Source organism: Cuculus canorus, chromosome 2 (genome assembly GCF_017976375.1).
Source record: "Cuculus canorus isolate bCucCan1 chromosome 2, bCucCan1.pri, whole genome shotgun sequence".
In the NCBI taxonomy this organism is placed as follows: Eukaryota; Metazoa; Chordata; class Aves; order Cuculiformes; family Cuculidae; genus Cuculus; species Cuculus canorus.
In genome coordinates, this window is record NC_071402.1 from 64651511 (window position 1) to 64674966 (window position 23456).

At 36.3% G+C, this 23456-nt stretch overlaps 1 protein-coding gene across 5 annotated transcripts in view; it reads left to right on the top strand.

Moving 5' to 3' along the window:
* The window catches only part of INVS (inversin), a 99370-nt gene that overhangs the window by 48519 nt on the left and 27395 nt on the right, over positions 1 to 23456 (top strand). For all 5 annotated transcript variants that reach the window (XM_054060515.1, XM_054060517.1, XM_054060516.1 and 2 more), the window contains exons 5-11: positions 1165 to 1332; positions 7392 to 7572; positions 9889 to 9998; positions 14945 to 15116; positions 19544 to 19699; positions 21156 to 21385; positions 23303 to 23409. In XM_054060515.1, the coding sequence (XP_053916490.1) occupies positions 1165 to 1332; positions 7392 to 7572; positions 9889 to 9998; positions 14945 to 15116; positions 19544 to 19699; positions 21156 to 21385; positions 23303 to 23409 (1124 nt within the window). The remainder of the gene's footprint in view (positions 1 to 1164; positions 1333 to 7391; positions 7573 to 9888; positions 9999 to 14944; positions 15117 to 19543; positions 19700 to 21155; positions 21386 to 23302; positions 23410 to 23456) is intronic.

Here is a 23456-nt window from a genome sequence, read left to right on the forward strand (position 1 = left end):
TATTTCTCCATCAATTTGTGTTATTCCAAGAAATGTACAGATTTAAGAGGGCCCAAACTAATGACTGTAGTCATTCTGTAGTGCAGTTCTGATGCTGAGGCCTGTTTTAGATGATCACTCCAACTTGGACATAGTTGCATAATACCAGGCTCAGGTATTTTCTCCAGTTCTGAAATTGCTGCACTCGGTGGCATTGCTCTGTTGACTGGCTAAGTAGCATGGAAAGTATTCTCCTGCCACAGTCCAATCTTCATGCAAAGCAACTGATCTCCTAACAGAAATACTTATATCCCAAGCATAAGGGCTTCTCAGTGTGGGTGTCATGTAAGAAAGCGTAGCATAGACCTAATTCAGACCTCAGTAGCAAAGATACATGAGTACCTACTCCTACTCAGGTAGTTCGGCCTCTTATTCATTTTTGTTTAAGCCTGTTTTCCACTAGTTTTGAGTTGTCCTTCGCCCTAGGTACATGTGCTCCATTTTCTGTCAGGCCTCTTCATTGAAATGTAACAAAAGATTGCTCATTTACCCATTGTTTAAAGCTAGTTTTGCCTGTAGTCCCTCCGCTCAGCTTATCACTGACGGCACCACAAATGGAATGCTGTGTCCACTGGGTTCTTCAGTACAGTCAGGGCATAAACATACTGGTGTGAGTCCAACAGAGAGCCACAAAAATGATTAACAAATTGGAGCATTTGACATCAGGGGGAAGCTGAGAGACCTGTGAATGTTTAGCCTGAAGAAGGGACAGTTCAGGGGGTGATTTTACCACTGTGTATAAATACATAATGGAAGACAGCAAAGAAGATGGAGCCAGACTCTTCTGAATGGTCTTCAGTGTACAGACAAGACAAAATAAGTACAAATAAAATAAATTATGTTTAAACCTGAGAAAACATTTTTTTATTGTGTGGGAGGTCAAACACTGGAACAGGTTGTGTTTGTGTAGACTCTGTCTGTGGACGTAACTAAAAATATGACTAGACAGTATCCTGATCAGTCTTATCTAGCTGGCCCTGCTTTGAGCAGAGGAGTTGGACTAGGTAATTTATTTCATTCTGTGAAAATCTAGTTAAATTGTGTTTTGGGTTTTAACCAACTTTAATTTTCATCTTATATTCGTATTTTAAACTTTTTGTAAAACTTGTGAATATTATGTTCCAGCAAACTGCCTTGCATTGGAGTGCCTACTACAATAACCCAGAGCATGTGAAACTTCTCATAAAACATGATTCAAATATTGGAATCCCTGATATTGAAGGAAAAATCCCACTTCACTGGGCAGCTAACAACAAGGACCCTAGTGCAATTCACACAGTGAAATGTATTCTGGTAAGAAAGTCCATTATATATATAACCCTTTCTATATTTATCACTTTACTCCAATAGAAATATTTACTCTCACAGAAAGATTTTTCATTTTAGACTGCTGACTCTTCAAGAATGAAATAATTTGCTTTTCCTGATATCCAGAATTTTGTAAGAAATCATCTTAAATCTTTTTGCTCTCTTGAAAGGGGTTTCTTCAGAGTTCTACAGGTGAATATTTTTGCACTAGCTCATGGACTACATATATATATATATATTTTATGTATGCAACTAGTCATTTAGGAAGTAAGGGGGGGAGGAAGGAGTTGCAAGTTCTCCTAGTTAAAATGGCCAATCATCTCAGTTGCCCCTTGCACACTGATTTCTCTGTTGTGTCTCTTTTCTTCAGTGTTTGAAAGTTTATTTCTAGTTAACTGTGCTGAAAGTTCTTAATTTAATTTTATCTTTTGTGTCAGAATTCTGGGAAATATTTGATCAATTATCAATTAGCCCATTAACAGTTTATTGAGAAACTTGCCGAATATTTTTTGTGTACAGGTTTAATAACTTTTCCTTGACAGCATATTTTCTCTTTGCAGTAATTCTGTTTCATTGTCTACACTGACAGTTACAATAAGTTCAATGAAATCACATGTTCAGTTTGATTTTTTTATCCTTATTTTTATTCTGTGAAAATCTCTGAACTTCACTAGCACGGAAAGATACAGAAGTCTCAACTGAATTTTTCTTTCATATTCCAACAATCTCTCTACATCTTTGTCTTTCAAAAGTCTTTCAGAACTAGATACATTGATTGTAAGCTAACTACAATAACTTACATGACTGTCTGATGAGCTTACAATTGGAGAACTTAGGTGTGCAATATGAAAATTTCTTTGCTTTTCTCCAAATCACATTGATAATCTTATAGATACTGATACTTTTTTTACTATAAAAATAGTTTTCAAGATGTTTCCAGCATTAAATGAATGTGATTTTATTTCTGTACTAATTCTGTTTATTCAAGATACTTGTGATTTTGCTCAGTTGTGAAATAATTTATCACAATCAAAATTCTGTCACAAAGTTTTAATTCATATGTATCATCTACTTTTCTGCTACACTAGAGGCATAGATTTGCTGAAAAGTAGGTAAGGATTGCTGTATTCAAATACAGATCTTGTCAAACATTAGATAGTCGAGGTAAATGGGTTTAGAAATTGTGATAGGTTGGCCCCAGCCAACAGCCTAAACCCTCCATAGCCAGTCGCTCATTCCCCTCTTGAGAAACTGGGAGAATATAGAAGGAAAGTGAGAAGACTCATGAATTAAGATAATAACAGTTTAGTATGGAAAGCAAAAGCTATGTGCAATAAAGGGAATTTATTCACTACTTCCCATCAGCAGGCAGATGTTAGCCATTCCCAGGAAGTTGGAAAAAGCTTCAGCACACATAATTGTTGCTTGGGGAGACAAACAGTGTAGCCGTGAGCATCCCACCTGCCTCCTCCTTTCCCTGAGCTCTTTTTGCTGAGCGTGGTGTTATACAGTATAGAACATTGCTTGAGTCAGGTCAGGTTGGCTGTCCCAGCTATGTCCCCTCCCAGTCTCTTGCCCACTCCCAGCCCACTCATTCATGGGAGCAGGGGAGCGGGGCAGGTTGTGAAAAAGAGAAATTATTGATACTGTGAAAGCACTGTTCAGTAACAGCCAAAACATGCCTCTATTATCAACAGTTTTAATCACAAATACAAAGCCCAGCACCATACCTGCTGCTGCCAGGAAAATTAACTCTATCCCAGCCAGATGCACTACGAAAGGTAAAAAATACCTGTTTCCTTGCTGAAATTGTTCTCAAAGATTCTTTTTAAGTAATACAGAATTATGATCATGTCCAGGTTCTTAACTCTGACAGTTGGAAAAGTGTATTCTTGATTCCATCTAGGCTTTTTCAGGCATCAACTAAATTGTTTGTATTCCAGATAGTTCTACCTAGGTGTGCTTGTTGATGGAGTAAGATAGTAACAAGTTTAAATTAAAAAGTACTTAGACTTACAGAGTATGCTGTAAAAGTTGTTGATACAGAGACTTTGTTACTAGGTAATCAATCTGTTCATTTAATCTGGTTTTGAGTATAAATACCTTTTTCTGGTTATGGTGATACCCCTGAGTTTAATCCTTCAGTAAGATCTTGTGTTCCCTCCACACTGAAATGTTTTTCTTACTTGTCTTGGTAGATCTCTGCCTAGCAGAGCTCACATTCTTCCCCTCCTTTCTGAGCTGCGTTTTGCTATATTACTCAGTTCCAGATCTGTTGCCCAAGCATCACCTTTGGTTCTCATTCCTCTCTAGACCTCCACATCCAGATTAACTTTATAGTTTTTCACATTCTTTCTGTGTGATACTTCTAATGTGCATACCCATACACTTAAAACTTCTGTCATCTTTTGTCTTAGTTTACGTAATTGCATTTCAAAGTTCATGGGAATACTGTCTTGTAGTGATAGCAGTGCCAAAGGCCTACAACTGTGTCTTTGTTGCATCTCCATTGTTTTAAGCACATCCCACACAAAACATTTGTCTTTGCTTTCATGATAGAGTTCTATAAGGTGTAAGCCATGTGCTCTTGTTCAGATAGCGGTAAGATATTGATATCCACTGCTGGTCAATCAGCATTGGCAGCCTTTGTTGCCTGCTGGCTAAGTTATGAAAAACACCACTGCTCTTGTTTCTCTCTTGTTATCTTTAACACACTGGAAGAATACCCCAAAAAATGATTTTTCTCTGGCATTCTACTTGGAATTCTCCAGTGCTGCTTTACAAAAGCTTGATCAAAGTTAAACTGCTGGTTTTATTGAGACTACAGTCTATGATACTTAAAAATACTGTCTTGTTTTTCCATACTCTGCCATCTGGATGTGTCTATTTGTTGTCTCCTGTTTATAAAGGTGGAGTCTCCATCCCTGGAGGCATTCAAAAAACATGTAGACTTGGCATTTTGGGACATGGATTTGTAGGCATGGTGGTGTTGGGCTGGGGGTTGGACTGGATGGACTTAAAGGTCTTTTCCAACCTTAATGATTCTATGATTCTATAACTCTAAATTCGTAACACTGAGGATCATTGTTCTCTTTGATGTTTGTATAGTACTTAGCTTGCTGGGATTGTCAAAATAAATAGTAATGAAAAGAACTCAACTGAATGCTGAGGAAGTACATTGGGTTTGCAGAGGTGCTAGTTATGCAGAAATTGGTTTTATCTAATATTGAAATCTATGAGATACGGGAAAAATTGAAGTCCTGACATATTTAGAAAGTAAACATATAAAGCAGAGAAAAACTCAAATCTGGAGATCTTCTCACAGTCAACTTCCTTTTCCACCTGTCCAGATTCAGCGGTGCTTGGTTACGTGAAAAGCATTGGGAAGATTTAAGGAGAAAAGAACAGAATAAGGTTCTATTACAAACTGCTTAATACTCTGTGTCTATTTTGTATTTCTTCTCTTTATTTATTCTTTATGGTAAGAGATGTGACAGTTGTTTATACAACATTTTCCATTATTGCCTTCAATTACTTTGTTCAAATTACTGCAGAAAAATGCATAGCTTGAGTTTCTTCTGTGTATTGTGCTTAAAATACTAATATAGCATGACAGTTTAATTGTAGCTGGTTTTACACCAAACCCACTTAAAATCTGAAGAAATTATACTGTTATAATGTAAGCAGAAAGTGGCCTAGAAAATTTTAGTTTGTGGCCAAAAATCTCAAAACAGCACTTTTAGAGTAGAATATATATAGTGGCTTTATCATTGTAAGATTCTTTACCCTTTTGCAAAAGTAACACTTTTGATAATGAGGATTAGTTCTGGGGAACATCAGTGACTTTGAGCCAGGAGTGTTGGGAGTCATCTATTTAATATGTTCTTGTGCTATTAGAAGGCTTGAAAATTAGCTTTTCAGATTAGATCAATAAACTATAGGGAAAGTGAGGAAGAATTTATTTTCTTATTTGTCCATTTTGTTCAATCAAGTTTTCCTCTGCTGGAGTTAGAATTTTAGTAATAACTTCTGTTCATGTCATTGTTCATTTTTAGTCATTCTTAAAAGCAACTCACATAAGATCACTTCTGAATTTTTGTGGTAGGCTCTATACTCCCCCTGGTGAGCTCTTTGAATAGACAGAAAGGAAGCATATTATCCATCAGCTTTCTCTTGAGAATTATTAAAGCTAGAGAAGAACATAGAACTTCACTTTTCACTGTACTGGCACAGATAAATGCTTTTGAATGTTTATTAAAAGAAGTTTTAACTCATGCTTTGATTAGTTTGGCTTGTATAACAATGTTAACTTTGTATTTTTAGTTAAGAGATCTGCATATTTTTTTAATAGATTATCTGTTATTGTAGTAGCTATTAGATACAGTAATGAACTACAGTATGTTTCAAGTATGTTTCTTTAGCAAAACATGGCTAACACCGCTGTTATCTAAGACTGATGCAATTTATGTGTGAGATGGGCAACTTAATCAACATTTACACACTGTGAAAAGCATATAAATGTTTAACTTTAGAGGATTTACTTTAATCAAATATTAGAATGTTTAAGTTGATGCTGTTAGAAAGCAAGGCAGTGAGAAACAAAGAATCATGGCCTTGCAGAGTTGTGGTTACTACTGCAGTATTAATTTAGCAGATTGCACTTAGGAAATATGCTTAAATATCATAGAATCATAGAATGGTTTGGGCTGGAATTGACCTTAAAGCTCACTAGTTCAAACCCCACTGCCATAGTCAGGGACTGCTTCCACTCAACCAGGCTGCTCAAATCCCCATCCAACCTGAACTTGAACATCTCCAGGGATGGGGCATCCACGACTTCTCTGGGCAACCTGTGCCGGTGCTTCACCAGACTCACAAGAAAAAATTTCTTCCTAATATCTAATCTAAATCTCCCCTCTTTCAATGTCCACTCTACTATTGGATCTTAAAAATCTCAGGACGACATTCCTGTTTTCTTTTCCACAGAGTTCCCATGACTTCAGTAACTTGTTCTGAATTGCTGCAGACAGAACAGCAGATTTACTCCCTGTAGTTTATTTAAGCTCTTGTTTTGACATCCTGCTTCTGCTGTAGATGTTGAGTGTCCTGCATCCTGAATTTCTGTTGTTTATTGTTTAACATTTTCTCCTAAAATACCTTTTTTTCAGGAAAGTGAAGTTTGAAGTTTGTATTTCATGGGCCTTTATGATATTTGCCATTTGGAGATCTCTGCAGTGCTGTGTTGATTTGTTCCTGTTCTGATCTTTTGCCTAAGAAAGTCATGAAGAGAAATCTGTCTAGAAAAAAGATGATGACAGGAATTTATCATAACATAGAACTATACAGCTAGGGGCCTTATATTAAAGTAATTTAGAAGTTTTTTTAATAAAAAGTGATGAAAAGTTAAGTGGTGAAAAGTTAAGTTATTAATGCCTATGTTATGTGATCAAATGACTAATCATGATGCTTTAAAAGATCTTTTTATTCTGAATTAAGCTCATTACAAGTAGATGCATTCATTAGAAGTGCTCTCTAACTTAATTCTGTCATCTAGAGATCCTGACACCTCCTATAGAAATACTCTGATAGTCTTGTGGTTTTAAAATGCTAGAGGACTATTATAATGAAAGCTGTTACTTGTGCAAAAAAGGGAGTATCCTAGGAGAAAAATATGAAGATGTATGTGTCATATTCAACTCAGAAAACCAAGTTAGAAAATCTAGTTGTTTTCACAACAGCTTGAGTTAGTCTTCTAAAGCACTGCGTGAGGAGCCACTTGCACAACAGACTGGTAAAACTACAGGGTATGTACTGAAAATTAGGTCTTGTACAATAATTAGGTATATTAAAAAAAGAATCTTTGAAAATAGCCTATACTGTAACAAAAGTATTTGGTTGTAGAGCTACATTCTTCTGAACAAGGATGGTTTATCTCCTTATTATCTCCTTGTCTCTTAAGACTCACCAAAATAATCTGTGAAGAGTATATAATTTTTCTCTTCAACTTAGATATTTTTTAATTTTGTATTTATTTTTTTTTAAAGGAAGCTGCACCTACAGAATCTCTGCTTAACTGGCAAGACTATGAAGGACGAACTCCCCTTCATTTTGCTGTTGCTGATGGGAATGTAGCGGTTGTTGATGTCCTGACCTCCTACGAAGGCTGCAATGTGACATCTTATGACAACTTATTTCGAACTCCCCTTCACTGGGCAGCCTTACTTGGTAAACTGGACAATGCTGAAGTCATTTAATAATTAATTGGTGGGACTATTTAATCTTTGTCTCTGTGTTTTAATTCCAACCTGGCATTATGCTGACTAATCTTTTAGAACAATAGTAGGTTCTGCTAAACCAAGATTAGAAGTTTGTGCGTAGACTGGTTTTTTTAGCTTCCAATTCTCCAAAACATTGTAAAATTCATTACTTCAGCAGGCTACATATGCTCATTATTTAAGAACAATTGAAGTATATTGAGATGTTCTTGCACGTGTAGCTTTGCTCATAGGTAAAAAAATCCCTGGTACTCTAGAGCGCTGATGTCCAAAGTGTGCTACGCACACCCCAGCAGGTATGCAAGACAGTCCATTGGGATGCATGAAGAAAATATAAAAACTTCTGTTCATATTTATTTTTTAAATGAAAAATAAGAAAACTTTACTAATTTTTAATACATGGATTGATGCTAGCACCTTCACTTGGTCTGCGTGTAAGAGCATACACATATGTCACATAGGGTTTGCGAGATGCCTGAGGGAAGTGAGTACCTCACAACATAGAGGAGGTGACAGTGGCATCATCACTCACCTGCTCACTTTCATCTAGTTGTGTCGTATTGCAGCTTGTGTCTCCTGGTTAAGTGGTTTTGTGGATTATATTTTTACTAAACTGCCCCTCACAAAATCAGCAACTAAATTAAAAAGATTCCCACAAAGATACTACAGATAATCTGATAATGCCAGTATAGGTGGACAAGAAAATAGCAGAGCTGACACTTCTCCTATTCCTAGTACAAGCTCTTCATCACATTATGACATTCTAATCAGATCCGACAGGAACTCTTACTCAGATAAAGTTTTTTTCTGTTCATATTGCTACCCTGAGACTCAGATGCTCTGTAAATTATAACCTTGCATATGTGAATTCTGCACAGTTTGGTTTTACAGGTTACAAAACTGGATCTTTGCAAAACAAGTGAAAACCTGATTAAATATAGTCTAAATACAGGGAAATGCAGTTCATAAAAGCACAAAAAAATAAAATGAAAACATTATTTAGAAAATTGATCTCCCATCCATTCTCCCGTGTGGAGGAGGAAAAATTAAAGACCATGTACTGGATAAAAAGAAAGAATCTTCAAACACTTTCTCCGCTTTTAACAGGCTTCATCCCCATGACCCTTTGGGACACTCCAGACAAAGAATGCCAATAAATGAATTGGATTGCTCACTGAACCGAGTTACTGCAACTCCAGTGATAATATACATGTAGTTTGATTATGTTTATTTAAAAAACAAACAAAAAGGAGAATGCTGTCAGATTTGCATTTGTGTTCAAGTAGGGATATTGAATTTTTACAGAGAAATTGTGAAATATTTTAGTGTCATATGATTGATCTCCCAAAGAAATAGTCATTATCACTTGCTTCTATCCAAGAAGCAAACTTGCTTCTATCCAAGAAGCAAAATTTATTGTGTTTTGAAATTGATTGTATTTAAGAGAGAAGTTTTGTCTTTTGGAGAAATGGATTGTCTAATCAATGTGGGATGGAGAGGGAAGATTAGCCAAGACTTCCAGAGTCCTTTGTGAACTTGATGATGTGGCATAGACTGATGGGGAACTTCTGATTGGTAAATGATGAGTAATTTTTAGGGTGTTTTTTTTTTTAAGTTAGATTCTGGACACTGTATATAGATCTCAAAGAGTCTAAAATGTTACTAAACAGTTTAGCAGTAGGAGGTTTTAAGTAGTGTTTGGATACAGCCACAAATATTTTATTAAAAGAGGTAGTTTGCATGTGACTTCATCTTAGGGCATTGTTGTTCCTGCTACCTTTTATTTTGTGTTGATAAAAGTCTCAATGAAGTTGCATCTCTTTTTAAATAAATGTACAACAGAACTGACAGTTCTTGACCTCAAGAATTGACTTTTAATGCTTACATTAATGTTTGAATAAGATCAATCATTGCTCCGATTTATTTACTGTTTCACTCAATACAATTTTTTTTTCAACTTAAGGTTGGAAAAGACCTCTAAGATCATCAAGTCCAACCATCAGCCCAACACTACCATGCCTACTAAACCATGTCCCAAAGTGCCACATCTACATGGTTGGGAAGAAGGGGCATGCCAGGCTTAATAGTTCAAATAGCAAGTCTTATGTTTCTTTCTTATATATACTTTATTATGGCTACAGGCACAAACACGCTATTTTTATTGAAATCTGTTTTCTTCTGAGTTTGGGTTTTCTTTATTTCTTTGTTTAATAAAGAACTTTTAGAACTTGATAAATATCTGTTTTTATTATATTATTTTTATCAGGTCATGCACAGATTGTCCGTCTCTTATTAGAAAGAAATAAATTTGGAACTATCCCATCTGATAGTCAAGGTGCAACACCCCTACATTATGCGGCACAGAGCAACTTTGCGGTGAGTAGCACATACCCTAAATGTGAAATAAATGTATCTTGCTGAATTATCTGTAATGAAACAGAGTGTTTGAATTGTTTAAAAAAAAATATAAACACAGTGTTGTCTGCATAAGCTTAATTCAGAGTTTTCCTATGTTATGTGATATAAAAGTGGTTAATTTCAAACTGGTAAAAATAGGCTTTAAACAATTAAATTGCTGTACTAAGAAAAGCCCTTTAATCTGTATGTTTGCATCAGAACCAACAATAGCCACTTAGGTGCTTCAGTAAAACCAGAATGGCACCTACTATTTTACTGTGCTTTCACTTTTTAAGTCTCCTTATAGCAAAGTCTAAGCAGCTATAAGGTATCTAGAGGAAAATCACCTGTGTGAATATTTGCACAGCTGCTTCAATACCAGTCAAACCAGTCTTTGACTTCAAGAAAGTGATTAACTTATTAATATTTGCTATTATGAATGAACCATTGTCTCATGAAGTATGGCTAAAGAGTGAGTACTTTTTTCCATAATTTTCCATGATCACAATATATATAGAAGATTTTAAAAGTTTTTAATAGGTTTAATATTTTTAAAATTTTTTTAAAATCAGACCTAAAAGAAGGTTGGCTTCTTAGCCTTATTCTTATATTTTGGTAGAATAGGTTATTTTTTTTCAGAGTAAGATCAAGTATAGTAGAGCTAAGTATAAAACCCAGCAGTTTAATGATTGCTGGTCATTGATATTATTGTAGAAGCAGTTCATAAGCACTGGAACTTAAGGCTTTTTTTCGCGCTGCTCTGTCTCTCATAGTTGAGTTATGCCATGCATAGTATGTTGAGAGTTTTCTTCAGTTGTATTATTCCTAACCTCCCTTTACAAAAAGTTTATTTAGTGTCTAATTGATGTTGTTATATAGCATGCATTGCAGAATTTTCTTGACAGGGATACTAATTTGAGTCTTTCTTACCTACCCACATGTTATTTTATATAAAAAAGTAAAATTGTAATGCCCTTGAGAAACATTGAAGTCCTACTGAACCGAAGCCCTACTGAAAGAGGGAACTGACCAATATGTATTAAATCCACAGCTGTCACCCTCTGTTTACTCATGAAAGTGAGTTTTGGGGTTTTGGTGGGTTTTTTTGGAGGTGGTCTTAGTAAGACAATACAGATATTTTAAGTTCATACTTTCATTGGAGCATATCTCTGTGTATAATTTATGCCTTTTTAGAGAATTATTTATTGATGCTGATTATTGTCCATTATGTGGTATGTACAATTTGGGTCTGACTCACACACCTGAAATATTTATGTTGTAAAAGTCTTTCTAGTTGAGTCAGACTCGTAGGAAAGAGAGAATGTTTTTATTTACAATCTGGTGATTATCTCCACATACTTTTAACTTTTTTTTTTTTTCTTTTCTGCATTGATACATTCCAAAATTTTTCATACTGGCTTTCTTTCTCTGGACTTGATGCAGTTGTCTGAAACATTTTCATTGTGTTGCTGTCTTTTGATCACACCAGCCAACCAAACCTACGATATTGTTTAGGTTTTTGTGAGGAAATAGAGTAGGTGATGGAATTAGACATTCTTCTGAAATCTCGTGTACTTACAAGGAATATACTGTTTCCCATCTTATATGAAGAACGAAACAGGAGAATCATATTCAAATCTGCAAGCCTATTAGCTGGTGATGTATCCAAAAGCCCCTGTTTATGCGTGTCTAAATTATGTCTGGACTTTCTCTCTTTTTAACCACTCTGGTTGTTTATGAGCACCACTCTTTGCTTTTTTTCTCAATTACAAACAAATCCTTGAGTAATCTCCACCACAGAATTCCATATACATAGTGAAACAACTGAGTGGAGACACATCCATGTTTGTTTTGGCATTAGCATCTGTATTTTTTTATGGTTTGAGAGCCACATTGTTGTTCCGTTCACTCTGCTGAAGTCTGGATAGGCATGGTATGTTTTTGAGTTAAAATGCAGTGTTTCTTGATGGTGATGTGATTGAGAGCAGCCCTGCAGAGAGGGACTTGGGAGTACTCATTGATGAGAAGATAACATGAGCTGGCAACACACGCTTGCAGCCCAGAAGGGCAACTGTATCCTTGGCTGCATCAAAAGAAGTGTGGCCAGCAGGTTGAGGGATTCTGCTGCTCTACTCCGCTCTCATGAGATCCCACAAGATATGGAACTGTTGGAACGGGTCCAGAGGAGGGCCACAAAGATGATCAGAGGGTGAAGCACCTCTGCTATGAGGACAGGCTGAGAGAGTTGGGGTTGTTCAGCCTGAAGAAGAGAAGGCTCCAAGGAGACCTTACAGCAGCTTCCAATACCTGAAAGGGGCTGGAGAGGGACTTTTTACAAGTACGTAGTGATAGGCATGTAGTGATAGGACAAGAGAGAATGGCTTTAAATTGGAGGAGGAAGATTTAGACTAGACATTAGGAAGAAATTATTCATGATGAGGATAGTGAGGCGCTGGCACAGGTTGCCCAGGGAAGTTTTGCATGCCCTATCCCGGGAAGTGCTCAAGACCAGGCTAGACGGGGCCTTGAGCAGCCTGTTAGGGTGGGAAGTGTCCCGTGCCCATGGCAGGGGAGTTGGAACTGGATGGTCTTTAAGGTCACTTCCAACCGAAACCATTCTATGATTCCATGATTCTTAGTCCCTAACAAAACACAGAAAATTTGTTCTTTTGTGTTTATTATGAATATTTGCATTGCTTTCAATTTTCTTTAAGTTGATATCTTGTTCTTTGCTCTATTTTTCTGCAGATTACTTATTCTAATATGACTTTTGTTTTTTAAAGACTGGAGAGAGTGAGCTGGTGCTTAATTTACATGAAGAATTTGTTCTCCAAGACTAACTCGTCCCTAGTTATTATAGAAGGAAGAGCTCTAGAAGAGAGGTTAACTAATATAACCACCCAGATAGGTTGCCTGAAATTTAGGGGGCTTTATGTATACTGCATAAGGTCCAAATAAACATCCTTTTAAAATTTTTTAACTTCATATGTGAAGGCGGATACTGTATTACTATTGATTATAGTATGCAGAATGCAGGACCAAACTTTTTTTTTTTTCTGAATTTTTCTGGAGATGTCCAAGACCATGCACTTTCCTTTCACATACTTGCATAGATTGATCTAGTAAACGCAAAGTGGATAACCCTGTTTTATTTTTGAATATTCAAAATAAAATGAAATTATCCAGATTTACTGCTCTCTTTACTGCTTTGTTGATTTTTATTTTGTTTTCTACAATTTTTTTAGCAGAGGTAGTATACATGTGATTTTTCATGACAAAGTACATGTAGAATTTAACTGATTGATACTTCTATTTTCTAATTTCTTACCCATCCTATTCTAATTTTATTTCATTTTGTTTTCAAGTTGCCATAACTTCATTTTGGAAAATAACTCTCATAGCACTGTGGAATTTTCTTCCACTTTTTCCCATTACAAACTATAGTAAAATAGAATGGTTGAAAGAAACTTTGCTTTGCTAAAACTTAATGGAAAAATAATATTACTTATTTATGGTTGTGGGATGTGTGCCTTAGTACTGAATAGGTCTAGCCTTCATACTGCTTTTCACTTTGCAGGATTTCAAGCAGTGCGGAGTACTGGTAGGGTGCTGAGCTGCTGGCCTAATGAGTAGCTATTTGTATCTGAGGTGGAGTGGTGGTCAGTGCAAGTACACAAAGCTATAAACACATGCTGGCTTGTGTGGAAGCCTTAATGGTTCCATTCCTCATTATTTCTGGCTGGACGTTTTTTACAATAAACTGGTAGTTTGGATATGGACCTAAATTCACAAAACTGTTAAGTTCTTGGATCAGATTAACCTAAGAAAGTTCCTATTTCTTTAGAGGGATAAAATAATAAGTAGTAGTTAAAAAAATAAATCCAAACTAATCAATAGGACTTAGGTACTTTAAAAAAAACCTTTGTGTTTGTAAGCATTTGGTTCCTTATATTCAAGGAATTCTCTTTCTACCCAGAGCAGTGATAGAGCTATTTTGGGGTCACGTGGGGAAAGCATAAAACAGTGTTAATACTAAAATATAAAAATAAAATAAAATAATGAAACTGACTTTTTCCAGTTTTTGGTGGCTAGCGTATCCGTGGCTCATAAGAGATGTTTGCCAGCTATTAAATACACAGCCTTTGTAAAGAATGAGATAGAAAAGGGAAAACTTTTCCCCATTCCTTTTCTTGCAGTAGTGCTTTCCTCTCCCTTCCTTTCACGTATGGCTTATTAACAATTTAGAAGTAGGTTAAACAAGTGAGCTTGTTGGCTGAGACCTTGACACAAACACTGTGTTTGAAGAAATAATTCTTCTTGTTTTATTTAAATGGAGATTTTAATGTACAGTTCCAGTGGAAAGCTTGGTGTAAAGCTTTTCTTAGAATTTTTTTATTTATAATATTTAAGTAATTAGTAACCTGCATATATCATTAAGTATTAGGAAATATGTCTGTGTTGCCCCGAAAGTACTTTTCTTTTTTAATAGTCAAGTTATTAGAGTTTAGCAAACTAAAATATTTACATGTGCAGTCATATTTAAAATTGGAGTGAAAAAATGAGGACAATTGTGAAGGAACATTATTTTATCATCATAGTATTACAGTAATATTTGATAAGCCGATAATAATCTTTCCATTGCTTCCTTCACAGTGACTGCAGTGTCTTTTACTTCCTTATGATGAACACATGATGCTTGACACTAAAAGAAAAAAGTATGAAATAAATGACAGTGTTAAACTCAGTTAACACTGACAAGGAAAACAGCCCAGCAGAAAATACAATGTTCCTGTTGAGTTATTACTCTATGTAAACTTAAAAGGGAAAAAGAAAGCTTTGATTTGCGTCATAAGAGCTAAATGAGATGCAACAGTTTCTTGTTTCAGTTTCCTTTTAATGTTAATTTCAAAAGTTTGTCTTTTCAGGAAACAGTTGAAGTATTTTTGAAACATCCTTCTGTAAAAGATGACTCAGATCTTGAGGGAAGAACGTCCTTCATGTGGGCAGCTGGCAAAGGCAGCAATGATGTCATTAGGACTATGCTGGCTTTAAAATTGGATATTGATATCAATATGACAGACAAATACGCTGGCACAGGTAAGATGCTTTTCACTAAAGAACACTCGATTTTTCCAGCTAGTGTGACTTCCACCAAATAAAAAACATTGTTAAAGGCTCTATTAATCTTTTCCTGAATGTGTACCTTAATCTTGAAAATATTTCTCTGTGTTTAATTATATGTGTGAGTAACTACTTTTCCTTGTTGTGGGAAAGAAAGAAATCTTTACTGTGCGGATTGAACCAGTACATTTGAAACAGAGCAAGAAGAAGAAATGTACTGCTGTGCTGCTATTTTGTTGGCTCTGCAGTCCTGGTAAAGGAAAATCTGCCCTGTATTTTGAAGAATAAAGTGAAATATAGCTGCATAAAAAGCCCTCCCTGAAAAAGCCGGTTAAAAAAAATTAAAATTTAAAATTTAAAAAATAAACACTTTGAAACAAGTGGCTGATTTATTATAATGAAAATCATAAGTACCATAGTTATTTGCAAAGGTAGTGTAATAAAGATTAGAACTAATGCACTTCTGTTGTCCAAACAGAAGGTTAAACTTGATAACCCCGAATTTTAGCATCCCATTATCTGCCTGAAGCAAAAGATAGGAATGCAACACAGTGTTCCAGAATTGAAGCATCCAAGTAATGAAATTCCAAAGTTCCTATAGCAACTGTGCATTTGTCTCCTTTAATGGAAAATCGGAAGAACTTCTGGTAATAATATTGTACCTATGTAGTACTTTCAACAAAAATACGATAGTTCTGACAGAGACACAGGTGTTGAAGATTATATGAATTGAACAGGAAATACAGGTAGAAATAGTGGAGCTATATAGCATGCTGATTACATCTGAATAAAAAAAGAGGAGAATATGGATATATCAGGTGTTTATCTAAATTTTAAAATATTTGTTTTAAAGTATACTTAAGCATTATCTTTTGGCTGCACACACACACAAACTTACCCAGGCTGCATGCTTAGATTTAGGAAACCTGCAGTGCAGATCTACCCCAAGTAAGAAACAAAGATACAAGTTTTAACAGCTTTCTCTTTTCAGATCAGCCTTTGAATTACATAGAAATGGTATATAAATGCAATGTCAAACCTGTGCAGTTCAGGAGTTGAAAGGCAGCATATATGAATATTACTTTCATACTAAAAAAGTGACATTTTTAATTCCTTTGTCTGTATAGGGGGTCTTTACACAGAAAGCCAAATACGTTACCATAAAATTCCATTTAAATATCTAAATTCTTGCTTTCCTTTCCAAGTTATGATAGTTTGTCATTTTTGAGTTTAAGAAATAGTGGAACAAAGAAAATCGCAGTCTTCATGTTTGATGACTTCGCAAACTATATACTGTTTTAGTCTTGTTTCACCTTCTATGAGTCTTACCTGTATTTACTCCTTCCTGACACCTCACAGTATTTGTTTTAGACATTAAGGTGCAGTACTGTTATTATTACTGTGCAAACCTCTTTACAAAAGGTTTTCTTCTTTGCAGACAGTAATCACATACTGTGTTTCTGAACTTACTCAGCTGTGGATTTCATGCTTGAATAATTCAGGTGGTTGGGTTTATTTTCTTTTTGGTCTTAAACCTTTCGTATGGGTGATGTGTAATCACCTTTTAATCTTGATTTTGTTGTAGGGCTTTTAATCCAAGGAAATGAATGGATTTTCCATTTATTTGAAACTGCCATTGTGTAGAACACACTAATAGTCTTAAAGTGGGGAACTATGCTGTTTGTCGCTTGCTGCCAAGTAGTCCACATTGTGCCTTTGTGCAAGTATGTGCGGTAGCATGGGCTTTATTATAGTGCGCTGTAAACTTAAAAGGAAGCCTGACAGTAAATCACAATCTGATTTCAGACTTGGTTTTTTCCCCAAAAAGTTTTTAAATCGGAAAAGTAGCTTTGTATTCTGACAAGAAACTAATGCAGTAATAGAAAATAGCATACATGCCACCGTGTCCGGGATGCAGTTGCTGAGGAGAGCTCAAGGTTGTGTTTTTCTGACTTTTGTGTGCCTACTCTGTTAAGCTCAGTTATAATGTTGCATTAACGCAGCCTTTTGCATTTACTTAAAAAGAGCAAGCTCGCCATTCAGCTTTGCTAGAACATCCAGACTCTCTGTATTGTGTAGGAGGATGACACCAAGGGAAAGGAATTTCCCTGTTCTCAGAGATCAGCGCTGCAGGACCATTACAGGGGCAGCTTTATAGCTTTGCCGTCACTGCGTACAATAGAGAGGGCTCTGTCTGTCGGCTGAATAAAGGGCTTATTGTGACCAGCTGGCCGAAGAATCTCTTCAGTCACCGTGACTCCATCACAGAAAATTTGGCTTACAAGAAAATATTGAGCACAAAGTGCGAAACAAGATGCCTGCGTCAGAATGAGTGATAGGGGGGAAGAGCTGGCCAAGCTGACACAGCAGCTCTTTTTCTATTGTATTGTTATACACCCTCCATGTGTCATCTGATGGAGTGGTTTACTGCTTTTGGTTTCGTAAGAAATGCAGTACAAAAACCAGAACCTAGAGTTTACTGTGAGGTCAGACCATGAAAACAAAGCCCATCCAAATGTACAAAGTGGCAGGGATCTCATTCTTGTCAAATTCGTACTGATGGCCACCCACTCAGCTTGCTACGGCAAATATTCCTGCTTACAGATATTTTTCATGAGTGCAATGAGTACCCCTGTGCTTTTTATCTGCAACAGTTAGACATCTTAAAGGCATAACTTCGATTACTAAGGCAGTACTTCTCACAGTGTACCTGGCTGTGACCCCAGTTCTTGTAGGAAGTGCGTGATTTGTCTATATCACAGTTCCAATTGCTATTGCTAACTCTTAGAATCTGTTTTAAGGCAACACACTTCAGCTGGATTTGATTCATAGACACTATGAACAACCCATGCATTTCAGTAGTTCCCGTGTAAGGAGTTGTGCTGGGTCACTTTCGTAAGCTGTGTCAAGCTGGTACCAGTGGTAAACAGTAGCAGGCAAATACAAAAAGTCTGACTATTTTGATATGCTTGCAATGGTTCAAGAAGCAGTTCCTTCTAACGTTGGCCTTCATGGTGTGCCTTTCTGTGTAATGCTTCTGTTGGATCCTCACCCTGCCTGTTTTAACATGAAGCAAGTAGAGACATGTAGATATTGTTTACAGCCCCATGTTTTGCTTGCTTGAGCAGAATGAATTCTCACCAAGGATGAATATTTGTGAAGTTTCATTGGAAAATATGAATTCACTTTATGAAGTGCATGTTTATGAATTGCACTGTTTTGTGTTTTTATTCTAAATTATTTCGATTTTGTTATCTGTGAAATATTCTACATGTAAGGCAGTGTGAGAATGTAGATTATCTGATTCGATCGCTCGCTGTAGGAAATAATCCAAAGCCTTTTGGAATCGAAGTCTAAGTGAAATCATTGATATATTTGTCTTCCATTGGTTTGAAATCTGATTGCTGTATGTAGTTTTGCCTTTCCTTCAAAAAGAACACAGAACTGCTTGTACTAGCACTTCACCATTTTCCTCGACCCCAGCTGACAGTGCCAGCAGAATGCTGTATTAGCCAATAGCAACTTCAGTTATAGGACACCACATCTTTACGCCTGAGGCCTTCCTTTACTAAGGTAGCTGTGCATTATTTGTTAGTTTGGACTCAGTGAAGTCTGCATACGTTCGAAGATGAGAACGCAAATAAAACTACGGAAGAGTAGGAGTCTGTAGAATCAACTTTGCATGGTTTTCATCCAACTGAACATGGATTTCAGGGATGAGACAAAATGCCATTTGTGGTCTGTCCATCACCTTTTTCTCTTTTCTAAAAAAAAAAGGGGGCTGCAGATACTGTGTGAGATGTGATGGCCTTGCTACATAATTTTGTGCAAAATTTTCTGCAAGTGATTCTGAAAAAAATCCAAACCAAACTGCTGAGTGGTTATCTGGAGTTAGTTTTAATTGAGAGAGCTTTGCTCATTTTAAGAAAGAAAAAAAAGGGTGTTTTCAGGAAAACATTGAAGAAATAATGAAAGCTTTCTTTACTTGACAGTAGGCAGTTTCATCTCTGTTGGAGTGATGTAAGAAATGCCACAAAAGAGAGTCAGAAATAGATCATGTAATGTGCCTTTAATCAGAAGCTGCTAACCTTCCACAAATCCTCAGTATAACCCAGTCTTGGTGATGTTAAGATTAAAATCCCTATTTGCATAAGTTAAAACCATGTTTCAGGGCTAAAAGTTCTTCTGCTTCTTGCTCTGTTGTTCGTATGGCGACAAGATGTCATTAGTAATTACTTGTTATGATTAATCTATGTCTTATTTTTTATTCTTTATTTTAAGCACTTTCCCTCCCCCCAAAAAAATGGTTGAAATTAATTTTTATTTTGACTGTACTAATTGCAAAACTTGAAAGCTTATGCATGATGTTGTGATTTCTGTTTCTGACTACTTTATTCTTTTAGCGTTACATGCTGCTGCTCTTTCTGGCCACGTCAGCACAGTGAAACTGCTATTGGAACATAATGCACAGGTAGATGCTTTGGATGTCATGAAACATACTCCACTTTTCCGAGCCTGTGAGATGGGACACAAGGAAGTGATACAAACACTCATTAAAGGTCAGCTGTTACGAATTTACAAACCTGTTCTGAGTTCTGGTGCTGTTTATAGCACAGCTGAGCAAGAGATGAGGTAGAAAATTAATTCTCTTAAGCAGGTTTTGCTTGTAAGTACACTTTGTGGAGCAGTGCTAGTAAATATAAAGCTCATCAGAATGTTGTGCCAAATGGCTAGAAGAGTTAAATATAAAACTTTAAAAATTGATAGTTCTTCTCACAGCTCTTTTCTGCTCAAGCCTTTTCAAGTATGTCTCTCAAACTGCCTCTTCCCTCAGCAAGTCGTTGTTTTTCTTTCTTTTTTTTTCCCCTCCAGTAAATAAGACCAAAGTAAGCTTTCTTTTCTTTTATGAATAAGAATTTGTAGGCTTCTTTGGAGACTTCTTGACTATTTAAATGAATCTTTATTTTTTAAAGAAGATAGCTATCAAAAAAAATCCTGAATCCTTAATATTTTCCTCTAGTCAGTTTTTGTACACATTATTTTATTTGTAGACAGAAATAAGATTTAACAATGCACACAGTTTTAGACAATGGTAAAAACTCTGCTAAAGTGGTAGAAGTACGATGAAAGAATCTTAGAAATCTTAGATGCAAAATACTGTTATTTCAACTTCACAGAAATGTTTTAAGTAGCTGGAAATAGTCTCCCTCCTACTTGAGATATTATTCTATTATGGACAGTTGAAGTATCCAGGCTAGCAAGTTGCAAATTTTCTGTCAACCAACCTTTCTTGCTGAAAAGCATGCTTTTCTCTGTCATCTGCTGAGTGTGTTTTAACCTCCTGTTAAGCTCTACCTCCTACCCTCTATTCCATCTAGCTTTTGGAGATGCAGGAAACTTGGTCATCAGAACCTGAGTTACGTTTAATTAAATATTTTATGATGTAGACAGTCATAGTTGCTGGTCATTACATGTTTTTATATTTGTGGAGTTTTATGTTTGTACGGAGTTTTTACATCTTACAAGAACACAGAGAAATTAATTATCTGCATAAGAGTCTTATCATGCTTGAATAAAAAAACCCAAGCTTTTCTCAAAAGTAATTCTTACACTGTGAATGTTTTATCTTGTCTGTTTTAGAGATTTGAAAAATTATTTCATCTGAAGTCTAATTTGCAAAAGTGATATTGTTATTAAGAAATAAAAGTTTCACTGAAAATTAATAGACCTGAAGCAAATAAAGGCTAGGTTTTTCAAGGGCATTTGACAAGGAGATTCTAAAGCATCTGAGAGGATACTCACAAGCTTGTAAAAAAGTTCAATGTCTGACCATCACTGAATCTCATTTCCAATTATTTTTTATTTAGGTTTTAGGATTTGAGTAGCAGAGTTGAAGTTACTTCTCTGAATTATCAGTTTACCAAATAAGTTCTAGTTGAGCATGAACTTATTATTTTTTCTCTCTTCATTCAAAATTTTTTCTTTTTATGTTCAAAAATGTATTTGTTGTTACAGGAGGAGCAAGAGTAGATTTGGTGGACCAAGATGGCCATTCGCCCCTTCACTGGGCAGCCCTGGGAGGAAATGCTGACGTATGCCAAATCTTGATAGAAAATAAAATCAACCCTAATGTGCAGGATTATGCAGGTAGAACACCGCTGCAGTGTGCTGCTTATGGAGGCTACATTAACTGCATGGTAGTGTTACTGGAAAACAATGCAGATCCAAATATTCAGGATAAAGAGGTATGTTTTTCTTTGCTGGGCTATTTAATTAACTTCAGAATAACCATAAGTCAAAACATTTTCCCTTTCTTCAAGGTCATTGTCTTTTCTGGGACACAGAAATGTCTTTGGTGCTGTTTATCAAGAAAAGAAAAGCATTGTGACATGATTTTACCTGTGGCTTCACTTCTAAAATCTTGACTGAAAAGTATTATTTTAATATGGAGCATGAATTGAAGCATCATGTTTTTCCATATCACTTTTCCTTGTCAAAGTGTGATCTTATGAGGAGTCATATTAATTGCCTGATCACTTAACTTCTATCATTCCGTATTATCAGCTGACACGGGAATGTGATTTTACAGACTGTAATGTATTTCCTCAGCATAGAAACAGAGCAAGTAAAATACTGCAAGTGAGGTTGCACAGGAACTGCTTAATTACTTACCCACATAGGTATCCACATATGTATCGCTCTTCCAGGTGAAAAAAAAAAAAGAAAACTGATTAGTTTTTTGTTGTTTTGTGCCATTATTCGAGCAGTAAGTGAAATTAGGAGCCAGAGTAACTGTGCAACATAGAATCATGGAATGGTTTGAGTTGGAAGGGGTGTTAAAGATCATCCAGTTCCAGGCTCCGCTGCCATGGGCAGGGACACCTCCCACTGGATCAGGTTGCTCGAGGCCCCATCCAACCTGGCCTTGAACACTGCTTGAGACAGGGCATCCAAGACTTCTCTGGGTAACCTGCTCCAGTGCCTCACCATCCTCACAGGAAAAAAATTCTTCCTGATATCTAATCCAAATCTCCCCTCTTTCAGCTTAACACCATTAGCCCTCATCCTATCACTATGCTCCCTGATAAAGATCCCATCTACAGCTTTCTTGTAGGTCTCCTTTAAGAACTGGAACATAAAACAGATTTCTTTGTTATATGACATAATTTCTCAGAAGTCAGTAGAAGTTGATAAGTTAAAGGAATGTCAACCACTTTGTTAAACTTTTTGTCAGCTATTCATTGTAGGGCATGGATAATTCTAGGTAATAGAGAATTTTTTTTGTTTTTAATGAGTTCTACAGAGCATGCTGGGGAGATTTTCCAGCCTGTGACCAACTCTGTATGGCACCAGCTTGAGTGCAGCTGACACATCCGCTCCACCTATTTCATGCAGAGACAGTGCAGTATGCTCCTCAGCCTTCAAGGTTCACGAGCAACTTGCTAGCACTGAACTCAGAACATCTTCATGGTTTTCTGTGGCACTCAGCAACATACAGACAGGAGGCATGACCTGGAAGTGAAGTGAAATATCTGTGTTTGGTTGATATTCACAGAGCTTGAAGTATTTGTGTTGTGGTTCTGTGATTCCAGTCCAACCGTGGTTGTGTATGAGCTGCTTGTACATAGAGTGCGGCTTGAGAGTTAGACATTTGCTTCATGTGAGAGAAACCAGACTTCTGATATCAAGCCCATTTTGAAAGCACAGCTGGAGTCTTGCTGTGTTTGCCTGGGCTGATAAGCTTTCCTCAGACTTCATCAGATTTTGAATTTTTTAGTAATACTTTCAGTCTTGTCACAGTGATTTGGCACACGTTACAAAACAGTCTGAAGTACAAAGGTTGATGGGAGCTCCTTCTGACCTGAGTGGCACAGTTGCAAAGAAAGCAACTCTAGAGCTAGTCTCCCAGTGCTATTTTTCAGCTGCTTAGGTAAAAAAGCACTACTGATTTAATTTTGGTTTGTTTTGTTTTTTAAAAAAGAGAAGTTACTTAATTTTTAAATGCTCTATTCTTTTATTTTAACAAGGAAGTTTGTTTGGAAGAATTAGTTGATCCTTCATGTCCGGAAAAGCATTGGATTACAGTATGATTTAGGATTTCTATTGTGACATGATGGAGTTTGGGGATAACGTTTATTTTCATTCTGTCATGTTCTTTACAGGGAAGAACTGCTTTGCACTGGCTCTGTAACAATGGCTACCTTGATGCTATAAAGTTGTTGCTTGGTTTTGATGCTTTCCCTAATCACATGGAGAACAGCGAGGAGAGGTATTGCTTGTCTGAATGCATTATTTTGTAATTTAGCAAACGTGCTA